This window comes from Anticarsia gemmatalis, chromosome 15 (genome assembly GCF_050436995.1).
Source record: "Anticarsia gemmatalis isolate Benzon Research Colony breed Stoneville strain chromosome 15, ilAntGemm2 primary, whole genome shotgun sequence".
NCBI classification, from domain to species: domain Eukaryota; kingdom Metazoa; phylum Arthropoda; class Insecta; order Lepidoptera; family Erebidae; genus Anticarsia; species Anticarsia gemmatalis.
The window spans coordinates 6,243,650-6,267,735 of NC_134759.1; the positions used below are offsets into that span (position 1 = coordinate 6,243,650).

Here is a 24,086-nt window from a genome sequence, read left to right on the forward strand (position 1 = left end):
TTACATAAGTCTTTGGTTTCTAGAAAATAATTATCTAGACCAGATCTGAAAGTAAATAATATAACATTAGCTATTACAAAAAAAAAACATAATTGTTGAAAAAATCATGCATGTTTGCGGAATTCAGACTTAGACTTTTTCGTACCGTATTTCCCCATTTTCGTACTTATTCAGACATTTATATTAATGAAAGTAAGAAATTATCAATACTACAATTATGATGCTCTTGACATAATTAAAAAAACATGTTAATTTTTTTTATGAATATACCAAGTAAGTACCAGTAGGTGGAGACGAGTACAATGTAATGCCTCGCCAAGGACTTGAGCCTCTTTACTGGAGCAGTCTTTATCCGGTGTGTTGTAATACATTACCAGATAATCAACATCGTATACTATGCAAATTAAACAATTAAACCTACTACCAATGTCCTATGGAATGAGTTTCCTACTCACATTCCACATATTCCGTTAAACATCCAAATTAAAAATAAATACGTGAAAATGTATTACGTATGTATGTGAAACATACCAATTTTCAATCTATTTTAGATATCAATAAGGCTACAATTACCCAAATAATCTAGTTTTTCGACTGGTTTCGTACTAAATTGGGCACGATCGACACAGCGGTGAACCGATTAAACAATTAATCGGCTTTTGTTACAAATAAAGGTGGTTTTAATGAAAATGGTTGTGTAAAACAATCGTATAATAGCATTTAGCATTGGAAGCAGGCCTGTTGGCGCGCTACTGAGCAACCATGTTGACGGCTGCTTCCCGCCTATTGTTGTCGCCCATCACGGCGCGTTTGTGTAAAACTCACTATCATCTTAGTTTTATGTAATATCGAGTATAACTCACGCATACGCACGTAATTAGTTTCCAAAACACGTTATGTATGGCCGGAGATTTCAATTTCAGATTTTCAAAAAAAGTAACTCATTACAATAATAGTGACCGAAAAATAACACTGAAATGTCTGAAATAATGGCTTAACTTCCTCCGTATTTACAAATCTTTACCTTAAAACTTTCAAAGTAAAACAATGTTAATGATTTGCTGTCCTCTAAAAATAAGAATTTCTTACCACAAAATAGTCAATAGTACGGTAATATACCGTATTAAAATTCCCGCAGTTTAAATATGAACACAAATATTGAACCTTCTTTTACAATTTAAAAGGCTTGTTCAAATTTAACCAGTTTAAAAATAAACAGCATTACGCGTGTAATATTTGTTTATTGGAATTTTATTTTTGATCGTATAAAGAGTCTGCAAAAATGCTACGAGCGGTGCAGAGAGATCCATTTATTTTTACGAGTTACGAGCCCCGGTCGGTGTAATAATTTCAATGTTAAGACTATAAAACTTGATGTTCCCAGTTTAGAACATATTGAACAAAATTGTGATCTTAGTACCGCCATTGTCTACAGTCGGTACTGTCGAGTATCGAGAGTTTGACATTTAAGATTTATCGATAGCTAGCCGGTTGTCGGTAGTCGATAGTGGTAGAGTATCGAGCTAGGTTTGCAAATTGAACCAATTTGTCATATTTCATAATTGTGACAAAACTTAACTCATTAGTCATATTGAAATATCTATCCATTTAGGCAGATTTTGCATGGTTTATTTTTGTCTCATCGCAAAAATCACGTAAGACACTTGTCACCGCAAGTACACGCTTAGTTAGGTGTGGAGAAACGTACAGCTAGATTAATTGCCATTGTCAGTAGTCACATGGACACTAAAATACTTAGATATTAATTTAGCTATGCTAAATACCTAGTATACATTGTTAAACTACATTGTAAAAATAGAACTCAAAAGATTTCTAGATCTTACATCACTCATACATATACATTGTTTTTGTGATGTCTAACTTCATTCAATAATTACTTCTTAACAAGGAATTAGGTGTATAATTTTAAGTATTTTATTGTTCACCAGTTTTTGTCTACAAACGACACATATTTTAATAGTATATACTATACTATTTACTTAATAGCTACGAATGTATTGTGTAAGGTCACACTTATGCAATTCGAACTGAACTAGAAGTGTCGCCTTTCAAAACTATTTAGTACGGAGTTAGTCAGCTGTTACTTCAGTTTCCTGATAGGTGTAATATTTTTTTTGTACAAATATATAGCATAATGTTGATTTAACAAAAGGAGGTCTTCCGTGAACAATGTTTTATTTTCTTCCTTTTGTTTTATTACAACTAAGACCCATTTTTTCTCAAGGCTGAAAAGTCGGAATATGTTTTCAGTTATTCCTCATTAACGTGTTATTATTTGTATTGTTGCAGACGAGCCGTGCGCCGTTGGAAACGACCCACAGCCCAGTGAGAATTGTAAGAGTCCGCGCGACCGCCAGCATATACAGCAACCCGCCCGCATAGGATGGTAGAAACTGACCCCGGGCCCAAAAAACCTCACAGTAAGTTATTTTTTTTACTAAACGACAGTTCTCCAAAAAGGTTTCTATCTTCGCTAACTTTTTTAATCTGCTAGAACGACAAATTTTTGTTAAGCCTTTCTCGATGACGTAGGCTTTCTGAAATCAATCCTTCTTGGTTAATATCTATATGTTTTAAATCTGTATAAAATAGCCGCGCGGTTTATCCGCAGAAAAAAGATATTAAATTAATTTAAATCAGCTCTACCTCTCAAATAATTCGGCTTTCAATAAGGTGTTATTTCCAAAGATATCTTCACAAAGGAGGAACAAAGATTGCCCCTTTGTGTTATTCGAATAAAGAAAATTATATGACAATTATACTATTGACCTAATTAGCCTGAAACATGCCAATGACTGTTAGTAATTGGAAAAACACCTGGCAGGCTTTTACGGCATATAAAAAAGTTACTAACCGTTTAGTGACACACCAACCACAAACAGTAAGCCACGACTTTTAATGGCAATGCACGATAGTCACGTACATTTCCCATTCTTTAGTTTTAAAAATGAATTTTATGATCTGTGGTTATGATCTCTAAAAAAGTAAGGTAGAGCATGAATGATAAACATTTTGTTGCTTACTTGTAGTTCAATACAGCCTTGTATTTATCCGGCATTACTCATTAAACACTTCTTTTTAATCTCCTTAACAATACATTGGTTTATTAAATCCCATGGAGTGTAAACTTGAAAAAAAAAAACAAAACTACTTTACTAGCAGTCTGGACTCCCTCCGGGGCGCAGCGGTTTAAGTCACCACGTCGCTACCATTGCGTCGGGAGGTCGTGGGTTCGATTCCCACACGGAACAATAATAAAATTTGTGCGATCCACAAATAATTGTTTCGGGTCTGGTTGTACGTAGTGCCCGTTGTTTGCATGTTTGTTAAAGTCCCCGTGACACAAAGGTAATTCTTATGCGGGAGTCGTCTTTAAAAAAAAAGTCTTCGATGTCAATTTGGTTCAAGATCACTGATCAGACATTGCACTTACTAAGTCACAATATCTTTAGACAATGTTCTTAAAAAATACTCGTAAATATTTATATTTACTGCTATTACTGCTAATATTCTACATTAATGAATCTCATGGCCACCTATTATTTTATACACTTACGAAACTGCTGCTATTTCATAAGATATTATCAAATAATTACATAATAGAAGTAATAATAATAAACTGCGAAATATTAGAGGTCACTCCATCTCAAAAGTTCGTCGTTTGTGGAGTAGGTATTTTTGTAAAGAGCATGCTTAAGAATATTGTTTTTTACGGTAACTCTAATCATAAGGAACACTTTAACAAAAGCATATTTACTACTGAAACTGTAGTCCAACAACTTAGTAGAAAGTCATGTAGGTTAGATTCGCGGAAGGCAAAGGTATATAAAATTCAGTATTTATAACATCACAGATTCACAAGCTTAAGCGGTTAACGGTGATGTATATGATACATATAAAATGAAGTAGAGTACCTACTTTACTTTGAAAATACACAATTATAATCTAGATAAATCGTGCATTACAAGTCTCTCTACTAAGTTGTCGGAATATGTGATGTGAACATATTACTGAAACATTTACATACATATTATATCCTTTTGTAAAGAGATTTTTTTAGATCTCGTCCACGTTTAGTTAAACAAAGAATTCACGTGCAAATTTAACGTGTTCTGAAATGCCAATGAGATGTGCGTAAAATGAAACATTTTTTAAAAGAATTTATACGAATGTCTTGGCCCATACTTACGCTGCTTAGGTACAGAAAACTACATACTTGTTTTAGCATTTACATAAAATAAAAAATAGTTACAAGTTAACAATTTATCATTTTTAATATGAAAGATAGATAATATATTCGACCGGTAATTAGATACATTCTCATTAGTAAGTAAATAAAGAGTCATGTAATAATGACTCATGTATAAACTATTCACTTAAATACCGGATTTTTATAACAGAAATATATTATTCTAGTTGAACATTCTTAGTCACGTGCTCTCTTAACATGATAATATCTATAGCTAATAAATAACTTATAAAAATTTTGATTACATATTTCTTTGCACTCGATTGCTTATCCGACCTTTTTGAAGGATACAATAATGTCATTTGTTTATCGTTCAAAGAGAAAAACCAACATTTCAAGGAATTCACAGAGGTCTGCAAACTGGTGTTCAAGATTATTTAACGCGTGGTTGTTAATCAAAAATACTCTAATATGTACCACGTGAAGACACTGTGTAATACCTATGACAATGTAAACCTACTGTATATTAATCCACACCTTTACCAAAGATATCTTAGTTCGCGATTTTGTAAAGACACATCGAACGATGTTACAAAACAATGGATAACAGACAGCCCATCACCTGAAATATGACAAATAGTATTTTCCCGTAAAGCGATGTTTAATTGTACAGTCAGTTCTTTACATATTAGATAAGGTCATACACTTAATGAATTTCCTTGATGCTCTTTAAAATAATCTTTGTACTAAAGTTTTGAAGATGAAAATCGTTCTTTAGATCATTTTTACGTGGATCTTGATATTGTTTTGTTGTTAATGCGCGTCTATAATACACACTTATTGCGTAAGCTAACACGATATGTCACTTGAGCCGGCACTACGAGTTTGTGTGATCAAGTTAATTAACTTCCGTTTGTTTGTTTACAGATTGTGATGTAAAAAGGGAGCACCAACTAAACGGACCAGGTTCCAAAACTGCCGAGCTTGGTAAGTTTGAAGTTATACTTTTTATTAACCTGTCTGTCTAACTGTCCCTTCCTGAGATAGAGGTTCCTCACGAAAGGAAGGACGGGGGAGGAGTCTTGAGTCCAAGTTAATACAGTATTTCATAAAAACAGGTCTTATAGTTACTGTAGAGTGTAGATAGAGGTGTCATTCGATTTTTGAGGTTGAGGGCAATGCTCTATACTTTACTGAAATTGTCTCAAGGACTTAGAATACAAAAACTTACGAAAAGTGCCCGGTTACGAGTATGTGTAATCTCTCAATGCTCATAATCGATTACGTTTTTGTAACCTGACGATCATAATTTATTATGTCTGTTCCGGTAGAGCTACGTAAAAATATACATAAATCAAAATTAATTGGCAATCTTTATACAAATTACCTTAAACAAGTAACCTACACGTGATTGTATTAACATTAATTTATTCTCTTACTTAAATGGTATAAATCTATTAGATTAACATACTACTATTACAATAACACTATTAATTATATTATTTACTTATCAAACTAGTTCATTTTTATCACCTGTTAAGACACGAGAGTATGTGCGTATATTTTGTTATGTAATATATTAATTTACATTTCAAAAGCCGGTATAGTATATGTATAATATGAACATATATTATGTCTAAGTGATTGAATAGGTACTATGAAATGAATAAGCACAAAAATGTTTAGAATAATTGGTACAAAAAAATATCATCTGGTATGTTATATAGGTTTTTTTGGAGAATAAATAGAAATAATATCACAAACCTCACATTTCACTTTTTTCGAAGATTTTATGAACTTACTTATTTACTGGGTACATACCATACTAGGTACATACTTATTCAGGTATGTAAGTTCCTGCAATAAAAAACCGGGAAATTCCACCTGACACATTGATAACTGCAAACTTAAAGTACAGTTACAGCACAGTACAGCAATTATTATTAGCGAGACAAAATTTTCCAAGTGTACTTAGAAACATTTACAGAATTATTAAATACATCATGATATTGATTAATGAAAAATAATTGTTTATTTTCAAACGCTTATGAATTTAAAAATACGTAATCATGTGAGAATAACACATTGTTTTTTTAACATTGTTTTATTTTGTTTTAGGCGTCGTCCCATCACTGAAAACACCAGTGAAGCTCGATCCAGAAAAGGGCCCAAACTCGGAAAAAGCTGATTTCGAAAGGGCTATCGAATTAACCGGTAAGTAACATCCTTATTATTGTGCAAACTTTTTGTATAGCACCATAGACAATCGATGCATAGGTGATTGCTAATCTTCCTCATTCAATGAGCATTGGTGGAATTTAGTACTCAGATAGTTTTAAACTAAATCTGCGTGTCCTGGAAAAACCTTTCATCTAAGACGAGTGGAGCCAGTTTAATATTTTTGTAAAATGGGTGGCATCTCTAAATATTCTCGTGAATGAAATATTTGAACGGGAAATATATGTCATTATAATTTGCTTAAGGTCAAAGTCTCGAGGTTAACTAGTGTTAAGTTGACATTTTAGCGGAAATTAAAAATTCAACATGTATACAAAATAGTAAAAAAATTAAACAAATAAGTACTAATTCAATGTATATGTTTGCATTTAAATACGTACTCAAACGTCCTAAATAAAATAGAGCTCATTTCATTAGTTAACTTCGTTTATAAAATAGTATTTAACTTCTTAAAGTTACGATATTCTTAAAAGAATTACACACGCTTAAAATTACTAATTGTCAGAACTTAAAGATGAATAGAATAAAATTAAGTTGCCAAGAGCTGAAGTAGGTAATTACCGTCACAATTCTGGCCCCATCACACTAATATGTTTATTTATTTTGTACATACAACTTGAAATATACAAAGCACTATTTACACTTAGAGTAACTGGGTAAAAAAATGGTTATATTGTTTAAATTTTTGCTTAATTAATAATTTCGCGTTGAGTATTTATCAAGGATAATAATTTTAGAATTGTTTACTATCTATACGACAATCATTAAAAATATTAGTTATTGAAGGGATCACCCGCTTTCGTCACAACAATATTGTTTTCTTAGAAAATGTCAAGGAAATTACCGCTAAACTACGTACATCGCTCTAATAACATAGGTATCAAATAGAAGTCTTTAAATACTTAAACAGAGTTCATTAAATGTTCTATTATTATAGCTAATTTATTGTTCAAATCGAGATAAGTTTGGTAAATTCCGAATTTATAAAACAAAATTTAAGAAGCAGCATCAACGAGTAGAACGAATTTGCTTTTTCGTTCCTTATTTGCTTTGGTTTAAGTAAAGTATAAAGTCAGGAGTTATATTAATGTCACGATGGAAAAAGATGTTACAAATTCTTGTATTGTAAACTGATCGTTCGACCTACAAAATTGAATCCTACACTGCGCAGTTGGGGCGCATTGTTGACGGGCCATTACGTAATAAATACAATGTGGAATCGAACACTGCTTACCATACGTAACATTATGGTACTTATAACATTGTTCCAGGAGCATGTACATTGATATTTTTCTTAGAAATACTTTATTGGAAAACAACTACGTATCACCTTGTTTGTTATAGGTACTTAGTCTTGGCTAGTTAGTCAGTGATCTATGCTGTTATCGAACCATTAATTTTATAGTTTAACAATATAACATCTGCCTCGTGGTGTGTAGAGACTATTACCGCTGATCTACAATAATACTCATTCATTAACGACCTATAAAATTCAATGGCTAGGATACTACAGTTAATCGTGCTCTCGTTGTATAAAAACAAAACACACGAGATCGTGAGCAGTGTCAGTTTGTAAATAATGCCGTAGTCTGAACGGAGGGAACCTTAACTTTTATGAATGAGTATTGCTCACATTGCATTCCACGCGGAATGACGGTAGTTTCGTGGTGTAAACAGACCTCCTATTCTAAGAACCACGTCGTACGATCACTCCCTCAGTGAAATATGAGTCTTAACACGAGATCTGAAATGCGTATTATCTACTTTTTTATTTCGTTAGTAAACAGTTAAACACGTTGACTTTTAAGCAGGAGGAAGTTAGTGGAATATTAGCAATTGTAAATAAGCAAACATTTGGGATTAAAATTTTGCCATTGACATTTGCATCAGCTTGATCTTAATCTAGCGCATTATTTCAAAATCACAAACGAGAGCAGAAAATATTTTGGAAAAGAAGTCAACATAGCACTTTTATAATGTTTATTTGTTTGTTTTGCACAGGATATGGACGGTTCCACTACCTGCTGCTGGCAGTATGCGGCCTCGTCAGCACGTCCGAAGAGATGGACGTCATCTCGATGTCCTTCATTCTCCCCTCAGCACAGTGCGACCTAGACCTTACAACACAAACTAAAGTAAGTACCGCTATTGAAATTATGCTTGATTCGTTGGATCAATTGAACAGGTGCTGTTTATGCGTAGATTACTAACGATCATCTTCATCGTTTTAAATCATAGACGATAGAATTATATCGGGTAAATACTTGGCGGACTCAGGGCCTTACCTCTCCTCATTGGTACCCAGCAGTGGAACAGTAGGTTTAAAAAAAATAATCATTGATCTCAGCTAGAGTGGCCCCGACCTATCGTTCAACAAATTTGTAGGGAGCTTGGAGATACAAAATGTATCAAGTTCTTTTTACATAATTCTCTGTTTTTCCAAAAAAAAGCTGTATCATACAGGCCATCGACGGCTTTATAAGCCTGCGGGTCATTGCTGTTCTTAATAAAGAATTTTTGGGTAACTTCGGCAGCCGTGAACCTTGCATGTCAGGCTCTCTTGGTTGTTAGACTATAAGGAAATGTTTATTAAACCAAAGCGAGTCCATAGAACTTGTAAACAAAAACATCATTCCAGTGATCACGTGCGATTGTTCCCAGCCGTCACAAAACTTAAACCACGAGCCTTTGAGTAAGCATTCGCATATCTACTATCGTCCTATCCAAGTTCATACACGTGTTGGTACAACATGTTTTGTTTTTGTCTTTGCACTTAAATGCATTCCATTTCGCACTGATGACTTCATATTTTTTTCGCGGGATTTTTTGTGTCTATTGTCATGTACCTTAGCAGTTGACAGGTGTTTTTATAATTTCTTAAGCGGGCAGTCATTGTACTGACCGAACTTGCAGCCCGATTGCAGTAGGAAACAGTAGTGCAGTACTAATTCTTTTTGACATTTCAACAGCGATCAACAAAAATAGTATTATTTGGTGAAAACATCGATGAATAAGGCAATCAAACCTTATTTATGAAGTTATGAATCACTTTGACTCTTGGTGAAATACGGAAAGTTTTTGAGAGTTTAAACGTTAAACGCTACTAAACAGACAGACTGTATAGAAGTCTTTGTTTTAAAATTATTAATGAATTAATTTAAGTTTATAAGATCTAACAATGTAGTCTAACGATGAAGTTATCGCACATAATGGAGATTACAAATTAATAAACCACACATGTCATATTTGCATAGCATGCGTCATTCGTAATTTGTTTCTGACCACTAACCACAAGATACATAATGTTAAAGTATAGAATAATGATTACATTTAGTTTTACTTTAAGACAATTAACTACAAAAGGAGTAAAATAGAAGTTAATTACAAATTATTATAGGTAATAACTAAACCACAATCATAATTAGTTCTGATGATTTAACAACTAAGTAATTACAGTTGCAAAACATTGCAATTTACAAGGTGATAAACAATAGAAGGAAAGGGACAACTATCTGTATTTAATCTTATTGAATAGACTCCCGCCATCATCATATCAATCGATATACTTACTATCCTTGTGTAAATAATACTGGCGCGTCTGTACCTACGTCATTTGTACATTGCAAGGATTAAATGACCATACAATTTTAATAACGATCAATAATAACAAAGGAACAAAGAATAATAATCGAACACTTGAACTGGCGTCTTGAAATGTCAGATTAATGGTGATCAGCAAAATAAATATTGATGTTATTGTATACCTACCTTTTTAATTCACAAATATGCCAGCTTCTTGCTTCCTATATGTAACTTAACGAAACACTAATCTTCCGGTTAGCCTTTCATGGTTAAATGGCTAAACCGATCCTGTGATCCAAAATGGTTGTATCTCATAGAGCATAAGCTATAATAATAGAGCTACTTCAATTTGTGTAGGTACTCCGAAGTAGTATAATATGATATGGAATAGATACCTACTTTACCTGAGAGTAATTTTATACTACACACTTAACTATGGCATGTGACATCATAAGTAATATGGGTAGGTATTTACTAAAGACATAAAAACGTTATTAAACATATTCATTATTTCAATACTGATTGAGTAAATTAAGTGTAGAGTAGCACTTAAGTTTATTTATACCTACTTACTTGACGATAAGTATTTCCCTGTATAAAATATTTTCTGATTAATTTTAACACACTCTGCATATCATAAAAAGTTCTACATTTTTACATAGAGTCAACAAACTGGCAATATGTCGTTGTTTTTCTTTTCCAGTCTCGATTTCTTTTAAAGAAAATCATTAGTAAAAATTCTTACACGTCTAAGTTGTTCGGTCGGGAAGTTAATAAATCTGATAATGTATTGTTTTTGCAAGAACTCTTCTGCATCGAACCTGAATACCCGTGAACAGCACTCGGGCACCCTGTCTCTATCATCGCATCTGAGTTCATGAAACTAAATGTTACATTTTGTTACAGGGATGGCTGAACAGCATAATTTTCATCGGCATGATGGTGGGTGCGTACGCGTGGGGGTCCGTGGCGGACTCTCTGGGCCGCAAGCGCGTGCTCATCGCAATTTCCATCGTCAACGCACTCGCCATCGTCGCCTCCTCCTTCAGCCAGAACTACGAACTATTCATGCTCTTCCGTTTCATCAATGGAGCCGCGTAAGTCACCTACCTACCTATCATTTTGTAGTCAAAAGCTTCTACCAAAAAATATGTCAGTATTATCGTGGTCTACAACTTCCCGTCTGGGTGCTGCGGTGGTTAAGCGAAAAGCCCTAATTAATCATGTATAAAAAACGGTTTTGCGGTGTTACAAAATATACCATAAACATGTACCTAGTTTGTTTATGTTATTCTCGTTAAGGATGTGAATGAGTAATACTGTGTGAGAAGAAATCACGCAACCATATCATGTTTTTAATTTTTGACAAAAAATGTAGTGATACCTTTAGATCGGTATATGTACTTCTCTGATTAGTAATCCTGCACGAAAACAAGGTTGATAGGAGGTAGAAAATTTACGCTGAAATTACTAAAATAGTAACAGCTCTATCAGTCGTCCAATTAATTTTTATGCTGCAGTCTTTTGTGAAATACTTATTTCTTTACAAAACAGGATATATCGTAATGATTAGTACTTAATTGGTGTTTACCTCCGGATATCATCAACAATATGTAGGTACTTAGGCAGGTATATTAAAATACATTTTTTCCAACCTTGGCCAATTACAAAAAGCGGGTTAATTATTTATTTTTTACTTAGTGATAAGTCGAAGTGTTTTGATAGCAGTTAATTTTAGTTACCTACTTTTTGTTTACAGGTTGGGTGGATCAGGTCCTGTGATCTGGTCTTACTTCGCGGAGTTTCAACCGAAGAAGAAAAGAGGCGCCATGTTAAGTTTCATGGCGGCCTTCTGGACTCTTGGTAATTTGTTCGTCGCTGGTTTGGCGTGGGTCATCATTCCTAGTGGTAAGTTATTACCCGTTTGGTTTCGCATCTTGTAATAATTTAATCTATGTAAGGTACCTATGTAGAATCTTTAAAGATCCTTATTTGTAGATTTTTTCTTTGAACTGATCATTACGAGACTGGGACAGCTACTGCCTGACTGAGATTTAATTGATTGATAACATTAATGAAAATGTATTTTTCTTTCAGAAATCGGGGGAGTTACAAATGGCTTCGTGTACAACTCGTGGCGTATTTTCTTATTAGTTATGTCACTACCTTCCTTCGTGGTAGCTGCTCTGTTGTTCCTACTGCCCGAGTCACCGAAGTTCTTGATATCGACGGGTCGTCATGAAGATGCCTTGGAAGTGTTCCGAGGTATCTACATGATGAACACCGGCCGTAGCAAGGAGGAATATCCAGTTAAACAGCTGTTAGTAGAAGAACCGATGCATACTAAGCCAGAGAAACAAATAGAGACGAAAGAGCCCAAAGAGCCGAAGTCAAAGATGAGGAGAATGATGAGTGACATCGTCGAACATAGCAAGCAATTGTTCGTTCCGCCTATACTCAAGTTTACTACGATCTCTATCACAATCAACTTTACATTCCATATTGGGTGAGAATATTTCTTAATACTTACTTATTCTTTATAGCAAAATGTTGCACTTTTATCAATGATTTGTACTTCAATCTCGTATCACAAGGACTTAACAAAATAGGAAATTGTTAAAATAATGGCTTGCGTTTGTCCAGGTATTACGGTCTGATGATGTGGTTCCCCGAGATGTTCAATCGTTTCGACGAGTGGTCCCGGACCCACGACAACGCTGAGGCGGACATCTGCATGGTGACGAAGTACGTGACGCAGGTCGGCACACACTCCGCCGCCGCGCAGTGCGACTCGCACATACACTCCGATGTCTTCATGGAGTCCCTCATCACTGTCGCAGCGGCTATACCATCCAACATATTTGCTGTACTCGGCATGGACAGACTTGGAAGAAAGTTCTTCCTGGGTAAATACTTTTTGGATAACATTTTGTAAAAGATTAGGGCTTTACCTATATATTTAAGTAAGCGCCTGGTTTGAATTTACTTTATTGCTTTACTTTGATGTAGATATAGCACTAATGTTTCTCTTTGTATTTTTCAGTGTTCGCGACGTTCTCAGCGGGTTGTTGTTCAGCTGCTATGTACTTCGTGTATAACAAGACTAACAACTTAATCGTAAGCGCCATCTTCAGTTCAGTGATCTCTTGCGGTAACGCTTCACTCGACTGTCTCATCACTGAAGTCTTCCCTACCAACCTACGGTGAGAACTTTATTTTTAGTCCTATATCTATGACACGAAACAAATGTTTAAAACGATCAACGCCGCACGCGTAATGTGGATTCGATTTCCACTCCACCCTAGACAATTGTTTGCATGGAAAGCACGGATGTTAACTGGTAAACTTTTTAAGAGGGGCGAGCGGGCCTTTTACTACTAACAAGATCTATTTAAGAAGTGGTATTACCAAACTTAGTTACTCTTCGACTAAAAGGACCCTAAACTCTACCATGATCCGGGAATCAAACCAAGATTTTCGTCATACGTAATCGAGTACCTACACTTACGGTTTGACCACAAATCAATAAATCAATCTAATATTGCATTGCAGTGCCACTGGAGTGGCGGTGTCGATGGTGGCTGCTAGGCTGGGCGGCATCATCGGCAACGTGGTGATCGCGGCGCTGCTGGACACGTACTGCCCCGCGCCCACCTTCATCGTCGCCGTGCTGCTCGCCGGTGGCGGTCTCATGTGCCTCTTCCTGCCCAACACCACGCGGCAGGCCCTCTCCTAACATCTAGCTCAGAAACAAATGCCATTTTCACATCACCTTTTCACTCCAATCATGGAAAGAGTTACCAGAAATGCAGCATTTATTCTGAGTCAACGGTCTGCCAAGTGATATCATTATGTTAAGCGTTTATCTCATCGAAAGATACATTGGTGTAACTAGTTTTTTACATATTTGTACAATAGTTTTATGTTAATTTAACGATGTTGCTATTTATGAAATGAAATACGAAAGGTATTTGCCTACCAACTAACTAAAGCAATAAAACAATGACTGTTGTAGGTTGTTATAACTTATTACGTTACCATTTTATTTTTTTAAAAAGAGTAAATCAAAGTACTAGTTTCGCGTCATTTATATTGTCCAAAGTATTATAGAATAAGAATCATTCATTATCATGTTGTACATTATTGCAACTATTTTAATATTACGAATTTATGAATTACTATTGTTACCGTAGTTTGTAGTGTAGTATGTAGTCAAAATATAAAACACCAGAGTTGTGATAAAAAGAATAAAGTTTTTACCATCTGCACTGTGTACATTTTATTGATAACGGCTATTAATATAATTACATTATTAAGAAATTCAACAATCGTTAAGACTGGCAGAGAGGTTACCCATAGCAATAAACTTTTTATTACATATTATCAATTTATTACGCAGGGTGTCACTGATTAATTGACCTGAGACGACCCACCTGTCAGTTAACCACATCGCTGTTAACTATTATATTATTTTGTATTTTTAAAGTTAGGCTTTCGGTATTAAATAGGAAAACTAGCAATCGTAACAAAATATAAAAAATAAGAACAAGGTTTTGATTAAAATTTATTTAATAAAACTACATAGAGGTTATTACTAAAGACTCAATTTTATAGTCCGATCTAAATTTTACATAGATCATTCAAACAAACCAATAAGTGCTTTTGACATTTATGTTCAAAAATTACTTCAACAACATTGTACTTAAGATTAAACCTATATTATTGATATAAGAAATGTATCTGTTTACTGACGATAGACCGCCGCATTCACAAATCTCTTATACTCCAGCCTTTATCCGTATGTGAATATGCTTCACAATAACTTAACAACACTTTCCATTTACAAGTCTTCGACAGTTACAAACTCGCTAGACGTTATAAAAATAATATATAACTACTTTTTTATATATTACACATACGATCCAACAAATATCATAATTCAATTTAAATTTACAATCGTAAATCCTTAAGCCTAGATATTATATGCAATAATGCATTATACTTAATTTTTATATGACAAGTCCTGGCAGGACACATTCCGTACACTTAGCTTTGCGTCCTACTTAATATATTTACAATCTTGTCTCTGTACGCGTTTCAAACGCATCACCATATGTTATTTTCGAGAAGAGTGAGCGGCACCTTTTTATTCTTAATAATTTGCTCAACAGATTCAACAACATATTTACGTTGTTCTTATTTTTAACAATATAAAATAAAGATATTTGACAAATAAAAACCGAAAAAAGTCAGTAAATACAATCTATTGCACTAAGAAAACAATGTTATTTATGTAATTAATAGGCACAAATAAATAATAGACGTCAAAGCTTAGCTTTAAAACTGCCAAGTCGAAGGTAGATTCAAAAATCCCTGTACTATTGATGTTTATTTAACTGTGCCGAGATAATTCATTTACTGAGAGCTGAATCGAGGGCTGTAGCGGAATCTCCGCTGAAGCTTCCGACGTGTCCGAATTCGGCGTGAGAAGCCTTCGTGTCCATTGACTGCTATCCTCGTTTTCAGATTCTCGCACATCAATAGATGATGGAGAGCCAACAGTTGAATCTACAGATGAAACTGTTCTCTCGGTCACCTCATCGGTTAATATAGGCATAGACTTTCCAACAGACTCATCGTCAGTAAGCAGTGGCATCGATATCGGTCCGCCCATCGGAACATCTGTCTCCTCAGTTGTTACGAAGGTCATTTCCGTATTAGGCGAGGGGATCAATCCTGCTGCACCAAATGCCGAGGTACTACTTAAAGGATCTGTAGTTTTAGGCGCAATCCTTGGGTCCGTGACGGTAATTGGCAATTCTAAAGACGTCGGTACTGTATGAGGAGTAACACCGATGACAGCCAAACCGTCTTCTAAGTTTGATGGAACGGTAGGTTCACTATCAACCTTAGTGGGAACTTCAACCGGTGTCATAATAGGCGGCTGATTTAACGTTGTACTAGTTTCTGACACGCGACAGTGAACTGACACATTAGCATTGAAATCTCTAAAATCAGGGGTTTGACTTTGAGGCGTTTCAGCATGGAAAACGTCGCTGTTAGCCAACGCAGCCTCCAGAATATCTCGTCGCTCTGGTTGCGCTCCTATTACCGGCAAGGGTTCCGGCATAGGAACCAATTGGTTATTGTCCAACACTAATGGACGATGGTCGATAGGAGTAAAGGTGCCGTTGTCTTCCATGCAGAGGTAAAAAGAGCCTGCGGGTCCGCCGAAGTGTTCTCCTGGGACCGCAATTAACTGGCCATCCGAAATTGGACCTGGGGGAGGTGCAGCGACTTGAGCTTGTTGCTCCACAACGGGACTTGTCGTTGACGTCACCATAGATTCGTGCTGTCGTGCGATCGCTGTAGACGGTAAAAGTTCTTCGAAATTATCGAATTCGGAATACGAGGATGATGTTGAAACAGATATGGTGTTTGATATAGATGGCACGATCGATGTAGCAGCAGTATTACTAAGAGGAGACAATGTTGGCACATTCGACGCGGGTGCCGGAGCTATGGCTATTTCCTGTTTCAACTTCTTCAACGGCGCCGAGGACTCTGTCATCGTTTTGCGAGCTCTTGGTTTGTGAACAGTTGTTAACGCTGGTTCGTTATGTGAGATTGTAATAGTTTTTTGTATAGGTGCTGGAGTTTTTTGTACAATTTGTCCAGTCCTTTGTAGGTGTTCGAATTGAGCTGCAGTCAGTTGCATAACTGCGCCCGATTTTTGTTGTAAAAATATCAAAGGTTCAGATGAAGCCTTTTGTATAGTCTGTACTAGTTTTTTAGGTTCCGATGCCATTATACGTTTAGGAACGGGTCGAATTTCCGGCATCGGAGCAATATTTTGTGCAGTTGTGGCAACTCTGCCACCCACAATTAACTGGCCTTTGGATGTGATGATAGCACTTTTTTGTTTAGGAACAATTCTTGTTTGTGATTTCGCCGGTGCGACGTTTGTGGCTTTAGATGGAGCAATCGATGTGATAAGATTTTTCGATGATGCTCCTGGATTCGTAGTAATTCTATGAGCTATAGTTTTTAATTGAGAAACATTTGGTTGTTGCTTCTTTGGAAATAGCATCTTCTCGTGTTCCGGAGTAAGAACTATCCTAGATTGTGCGCCTTGGGCGTTGGTTATGATCATGACTGTGTTTCCTGCCGAGCTTGAGTCCGTAGAAGATGGAATTAATTTAGCTGAAACAGGCTTAGTTTCAGGTGTAGTCAACTGTACACCTGGTTCTTTAGCCACGAGGACATGTGCTTTACCCGTCTGCGGATCTATTACAATTTTCTGCGTTCTACCGGGACGTGGTGAACTTTGTGTAGGTAAAATTATGAACTTTTCGCCTTTACTTGCATTTTGTGGAACAGTCTGTAATAAAGTCGGCGTTTGTTTTATCTCTTTAACTGCAGGCTCGCCTTTAGTGACTATTATCTTCTGTTTTCCTGTAGTTTTATCAATAACTAGCATTGGTTTGGCCCCTCGTAATTTGGACGATTTGGATAGAATATTTGGAGTAGTCACTTTATTTACTTCAGTGACAGGGTTCATGAGTAACGTTTTCACTTCTGATTTGTTCGTAGCCGCACTGATTGCTATTTTTTCACTTTCAATAGTTTGTTTTGTTTTGACAAGCTTTGGTGGATTTGGTGTATGAGTGATAATGTTCCCATCAGACATCACTATCGGCATCTTCTCAATACTCTCTGGCGTTAGCAGATCTTCAGATAAAACAATAGGCATCGAGTTAATGTCGAACATGGCTTCGTCTGAGGGCGCTTCGTTTATAATTTTTGTTTCAGTGATAGGGTTCACAAGAGAATTCTGTGGTTTAATTTTCTGTAATTTAACTGGAGGTTTCGCAATTTTTCGTACTTTTTGTTGTATTATAATAGCGTTAGTATCAGATGGAGCATCAGGCGACGTTTGAATAGTGTATGTTTGTACGGATCCATCTTGAGCTGGATTTTTACTACGCGATAGTATTATTTTATCTGGTGTGGTTATGTCTGATATACTATTGATAGCGGTCTTATTAGGCGTTGTACGTCGTATAATTATTTTCTGCTTCGGTGATTCACTTTTGCCTTTAAAAGATGATTTAGCGACATCAAAATTCAGGATCTTTTCCTTTCCAGACATAATCGATTGCTTTACGAGACTCGTTTTATTTGTGGAATATTTTGGTGTACACGGTTCTTCTAGAATTTTTAACAGCTTTGAAGATGACTTGTCTATTGTGAGAGTTTTCATTGTATCAACGTCACTACTTTCAGTTACCATTGCTGGTATTTTTTGTTCTTGTTTGCTGATAGTATCTAATCCATTATTTTGTTTGATATTAAATGCACCAGTATCAGATATCACTATGTCCTTATTATTATTTACAGTATTACTTATATTATGATCTATATTAATTTTGTGGTCAATAGATTCCGACATTTGAACAAGAGATTGAGCAGCATTCAAATTTTCACTTTTTTCAAGTTCAGTTTCGTATCGAACGTTGGTGTTTTCATTGTTAGAAATTAGAAGTGATTTGGTTGGTGGTATCACCATTGTATGTTCCTGTGATGAATCGTCATTCTTATCAAAAAATGGTAATTCTTCAGATGCATGCATTACTTCATCTTGGCTAGATTCACTGGATGGTGCTAAATTAAGATTCTCAGTATGTTCACTTGCCTTATTCTTAATAGCAGTTGAAGGCAAATTTATGAGTGTCTCTGCAATTTGTAGGTCTGATTCAGATGGGACAGTTTCAATAACGTTCTTAGAAATATTATCAGCAGTCATGATATTATTATCTTCTAAAATATTTTCTATAGTACTGTCTTGTGATTTCTCATCAGATGATAATGCATTAAAATTACTATTAAGCTCATTGGGCCTGTCTGTATATTTCACAGGTTCAGCATAATTATCCATATTACCACCATTTCCAATAGTCATGGTTTCATTAAATCCATTAACATCAGTGCTCATGCCACTGTTGTCTTTATTGTCATCTTCGAATAAGTCTTCAGGAGGATCGTCGCTAATAACTCTAGTGACTCTGTCAGCTTCTCTGGACACGCTCAATAAAGCGTCGACTGCCGAAGCGGTTGATTCATTCATATAAGGTTCCATCGACTCTTCGAAAGCATTATGGACTTTCGTTGCACTTAGCTTCGTAATCGGCTCCATTTGTGTGTGCGGCACCTCAATATTTTCCACAACAGTTCCTTCAGGTTCATGAATAATATCTCCTGATATAGGTTCTTCGTGATGCATTTGTGATTCTTGACTATTAATTTTAGTATCAGCTTCAGGGATTTTATATGTTTCTGCTTCTACAGCAACACTTTCGGTAAATGCTTTTTCATTATTTATTTCTGGTTGTTCAACAATGCTCTCTTCTATTTCTTGAACAACAACATACTGCTCTGTATCGTCAGCAAAATTATTTCTGTCAGATTCACCATTAGGTCCAACATCCAGAGCTTCTTTAACATTGTCAACATTATGAGTACTTTCACTTGTTTCAGATTCTTGAATAGCATCAATTATTGGCGCATCTTGTACAATATCACTTTCCGAAATAACATCGGATGTATTAGATACATTTTGTATGGTACTGTCATCCATAAATTTCATTTCACTTGGTGGCTTAATTTGATTTGTTATATCCATGTTAACAGGTTTAATTTCTTGTGTAGGATATAGCACATCCTGCATCAGTTTATGATCATCACCTCCACCACTAGATGTACCAGTAACATCTGTTTGTGATACTGGACTCACTGTATTAGATGTTACTAGCTCACCAAATGGATTGAGATCAAAGTCACCATAGTAATCTAAATTATTCTTAGCTTCTGCTTTCATCTTCTTTAGCTGTATTTTAGGCGCGAGGCGTGCAACTTTAACGTGTTCAATAGGAGGAGACTCTCGTGTCTCGGGTGACGACACAGTTTCCGAACCATTAATATCGTTATCTGCGATATCCATTCGTTCCACTGCGTTTAACTGCTCTGCAACATATTTTCCAATAGCGTCTTGGCTTCTAGAGTGTCGACTTCGAAAAAATGTTTTCGTTTTAAATATTGCTTTTGTTGGTTGGTTTTCAGGTTGCTTCTCTACTGATTTTTCTGGACTCTTCTCTTTGTCGGGAGATTTTACAATGGAAGGCTCAGGAAAATTTTCCTCGACTTTCAATGGTTCAGGTGCAGATGGTAAATCTGGAACAGTAGTTTTATTGAGGAGTTCCGCTACTTCTCTCGCAACTTCATCATCATCTAAGCTCACGCTTTTCGTATCTTCTTTTCGTTTTGGATTTTTCACGCGAGGTATTTTCCTACCGGCATCTGCTTCCACGGGCCAATCTTCGTCTTCACAAAATTCATATTTGGAATCACTCGATGCTTCCGCCTTTTCACTCGTAGGCGAGTTGCTAGGCTTCTTTTCAGTGGGTGATGACAACTCAGCGGAGACTTGCACACTTGACAATTCAGCAGATGTTGGCACAGCTGGGGATTCGGCAGCTTCTGGGACTTCTGGAGAGCCTGCCATTACCATAGCTGAAGATTCATCATTAGATTCTTCATCACCATCATCCCAATCTGCCAGAAGGCTACTTTTGATTTCTTCATCAGTTTTCACTTTCTTGATTTCAGCTTTGTTAGTCAGTTCTTCAGCTGGACGCTTTTTAATGGGTTGAGGTGTCTTTTTGGGCTCTTTTTCAGATTTTTCCTTTCGCGGTTTTCGAACTTTTGGAGTTTTGTTACTTTCTGGTGTTGATTTGGATGGTAATTTCGAAGTCACTTTTTTCCGTATTGGCGATGGTGTATATGGTGTAAACGAAACACTGTGGGTCTTGTTATGCATTATTAAAACATTTAACCGTGTAGTTGTAAAAGGGCATGCATGACATGCATAAATGCCAGAGCTTGAAGCTACAGGAGTCGATAGTGCACTTTGTTTTTGTTCAGTTTTCTCAATTTCTTTCTTTTCTGTTTCTTTCTCTTCAATGTCTGGAACCTCGTCATCCTGTTTATTATTATCACTTTTATCACTTTCTTGTTCAGCACTAGTTGATGGTGTGGCATTAGCTTCTGAAGTTTGTGGTTGGTTGTCAGTACTAGGTGTTTTAGATCCTTGTACCAAAATATGTACTTTGTAGTCAACTTTTTCAAAATTCTGGAATAGTAAAAAAGAAATGTTATAACACAAGGTAAGTTTAAAGTTACAATATTGTAATGTTTGCAGTCAATTAGATAAATGCAATAACACAAATCTATGTAACTGGAAGAATTACCTTTCTCATAGGAGTATTCCTTGGAGATTCTGCAGGCCTACCCCTTCCTCCTTTTCCTAAAAAATATCACCAATTACATCATAATAATAACATACACACATACTATAATATAAACTGGACACAATCATTAATATGGATAGTCCAGAGTTAACACATTACTGGATTTTTTCATTGTATAAACATATGCATATATATAAATATGTGCACATATTGATATGTATGTAGAATATTGTAGTATTTAATAGTATATCAGTTGTCTGGGTCACATCAATGATCAAATCAAGCTCTGCCAAGTTTGGAATCAGATGAGTATGTGAGAGTAGTCAAAAGATATTTTTATTTATAAAGATACTAAATAAATATTCAATTTTTCATTGCATGTTGAAATGATTATAGTATTCATCGAAATACAACACATACCTTTTTTACTGGAACCGGGTGTTTTCTTGGCAGGATCTCCAAATATTCCTGCATAGCTTGGCTTTTTCTTTTCTTGGAACTCGTCCCGTGTAAGTATGTCTTTGTCACCTCCTGTAGCTATCTCAGCACGGACTACATCTTCGGGGAATTTTTCCATTGGCCCATGTTTGGCTCTGAAGAGATCTGGAAATAAATTTAAATTTTGAGTAAACTATCATCATAAATATCAAATAGTATCTGCGCTTCAATCTGATTAGAATTTCTTGTGTGACTGTTTGTTATGTAAATCTTATGTTTAAAGACTACATTTGAATTCTTTTGGTGAGTTTATAGCCACTTCACATGCTGACTGTGTATAGTCAACATTCAGTCATACATTTATAAATTTAAAATAGTTAGCATTAAATTTGACTGTTGTCTGATTATGCTGTGGGATATTCACAAAAAAGTAACTTTTCAATGTTGAGCAAACAAAACGAGCTGTTGTTTGTTCTCACTTGTGGCCTTGTTTAATATAGTAAATACAATAATTTATATATAAACTATGAATCATTGAAAAAGATATATTATTTTAAAAAATAATGATGACTTACTGAGACCCTTGCTGATAAACTCGGTCTTCCTATTGCATTCATATTTATAAATTGAGTTTGTATTCTTCACATATTCACTGAAAAGAGATAATTAATGTGAAAATACATAGAAGCACAAAAAATATAGATGGGCATTAGCAACAGCAATAATTTATATTTATATTTATTTATATTTATATTTATATTTATATTTATATTTATATTTATATTTATATTTATATTTATATTTATTTCACACACACTTACATCTAACATTACAGTCACTAATTATGTCATGCAATTCAGATAATAATAAAATAAGACCTCTAAGATAAAGTTATTCATTTCCAAGCTTTTAAAACTACTACTATGTATATAACTTCATGTGTTTTTCAGGAGTTGAAAAGAATAATGATCATTTATTTTAAACAATTGTTAGATAGTTCCTTTCTGAACGTTAAACATATTAATTTCAAATCTGCATGCTACTTTTTATCTCAGTCTCCGAAGCCAAGTATTTAGAAGAAATTAGGTACATTTAACCAAATTCTTTACTAAAAAGTCAGAATTAACACAGAAAGGGGACGTTTTAAGGCTATATGAAGAACTTTAGGGCCAACATTGAGGTTAGAGAATATATATATTACTTTATATATAGCTGATGACTTCTGTACATATACAGAATTATATCAAAAATAATAGGTATTCCATGAAAAAACTGCCAATACTACAATAATTTGGTCACTAACATAGAATTCAGTTTAACCACACAAACTTCTAGATTTTACTCTGAGCCAATACAAAATAGTGGAAAATGCCAAATTGAACAAAAATATTGTTAATTAATCTAATCACTCATTCCACATAGAGAAGTCAGAAAGAAATGCATATATACTTTTCAGAGATCCTGGAATGCGCCTTTGCATAATTATGTAAATATCATATAGCTGAAACTTGTGTAACAAAGAAACAAAAGAAGCCGTGCTTTTGAAGGTAACAACCGCAAACGCTAGGAGTTAGGAAGTCTCCAGGTTATACTTACTAGGCGTCCTCCTGGAAGAACTTCACAACGGCGATCGGTGGTTTTCGCAAGGAGGAAGGCTGGACATCTGATGGCAGCTTATCAATTCCGACCACCTCGCCGGGCCACCAGCAGGAGCCCAGCTTTACCCATACCACCTCCCCGTCCGAATAACTAACTGCACTGTTTTCACACATTACCACATAAATTATGTTCAAGCAAAACGCACGACCATATTTTGTCAGTCAAGTAGCCACTGAACGCCGAGTGCAACAGTTATTACAACATTTTCTCACAACCAGCCCAGATATTGATACATAATAACATCAGCAGACAAATAATTGTCCACTTCGAGGGAAATGTGAAATTTTGTCTCGTATTTGTCAAAACAGTAGCAAAATATTACTTGTAAATATCACCGACTGCGTACGAAATTATTTCACTAGATGATTATGCTGGTAGCATTGGATACCAAACTAGGTATTATTTAGTGATATTATATTTTTTTATTGACTATTAGATTTTATAAAACTAATTTACGAATTTATTTCAGTTATTTTAATCATTTCATAGATTTCTATGCCAATATTGGATAAGAAATCAAAAATGTTCACACCGGATATGGACAATATGGGCAGCGTCAGCAAATACCAATACACAAAAGTGTAAATGTTGCAAGTACATAAAAAACAAAACGAGCAAGGCGGATTCTAACGCTTTGTTATCCATTGCATGAT

At 35.3% G+C, this 24,086-nt stretch overlaps 2 protein-coding genes across 4 annotated transcripts in view; one reads left to right on the forward strand and one right to left on the reverse strand.

Moving 5' to 3' along the window:
* LOC142978728 (synaptic vesicle glycoprotein 2B) overlaps positions 1 to 14,298 on the forward strand; it is a 35,935-nt gene extending 21,637 nt beyond the window's left edge. For all 3 annotated transcript variants that reach the window (XM_076123274.1, XM_076123272.1, XM_076123273.1), the window contains exons 2-11: positions 2,311 to 2,441; positions 5,138 to 5,197; positions 6,329 to 6,424; positions 8,450 to 8,583; positions 10,937 to 11,127; positions 11,790 to 11,938; positions 12,128 to 12,536; positions 12,674 to 12,936; positions 13,074 to 13,233; positions 13,583 to 14,298. In XM_076123274.1, coding sequence (XP_075979389.1) covers positions 2,405 to 2,441; positions 5,138 to 5,197; positions 6,329 to 6,424; positions 8,450 to 8,583; positions 10,937 to 11,127; positions 11,790 to 11,938; positions 12,128 to 12,536; positions 12,674 to 12,936; positions 13,074 to 13,233; positions 13,583 to 13,766 — 1,683 coding nt within the window. In that variant the 5' untranslated portion in view covers positions 2,311 to 2,404 and the 3' untranslated portion in view covers positions 13,767 to 14,298. The remainder of the gene's footprint in view (positions 1 to 2,310; positions 2,442 to 5,137; positions 5,198 to 6,328; positions 6,425 to 8,449; positions 8,584 to 10,936; positions 11,128 to 11,789; positions 11,939 to 12,127; positions 12,537 to 12,673; positions 12,937 to 13,073; positions 13,234 to 13,582) is intronic.
* Positions 14,299 to 14,582: 284 nt separating this feature from the next.
* LOC142978727 (uncharacterized) lies at positions 14,583 to 23,896 on the reverse strand. The gene is made up of 5 exons (XM_076123271.1): positions 23,371 to 23,896; positions 22,350 to 22,426; positions 21,757 to 21,939; positions 21,337 to 21,392; positions 14,583 to 21,218 (listed from the first exon to the last, which is right to left on the reverse strand). The coding sequence occupies exons 1-5, from the start codon at positions 23,544 to 23,546 to the stop codon at positions 15,423 to 15,425; spliced, it is 6,288 nt and encodes a 2,095-aa protein (XP_075979386.1). The 5' UTR covers positions 23,547 to 23,896; the 3' UTR covers positions 14,583 to 15,422.
* Between the last annotated feature and the right edge of the window lie 190 nt (positions 23,897 to 24,086).

Bases quoted from the DNA above. Each gene is read 5' to 3' on its own strand.
- LOC142978727 (XM_076123271.1), bottom strand. From the start codon at position 23,546: ATGTGTGAAAACAGTGCAGTTAGTTATTCGGACGGGGAGGTGGTATGG. The intron at 21,940-22,349 runs GTAAGTCATCAT...ATTTATTTCCAG, and splicing joins GTTTATCAGCAAGGGTCTCA to ATCTCTTCAGAGCCAAACAT. The intron at 21,393-21,756 runs GTATGTGTTGTA...GATATTTTTTAG, and splicing joins ACCCGGTTCCAGTAAAAAAG to GAAAAGGAGGAAGGGGTAGG.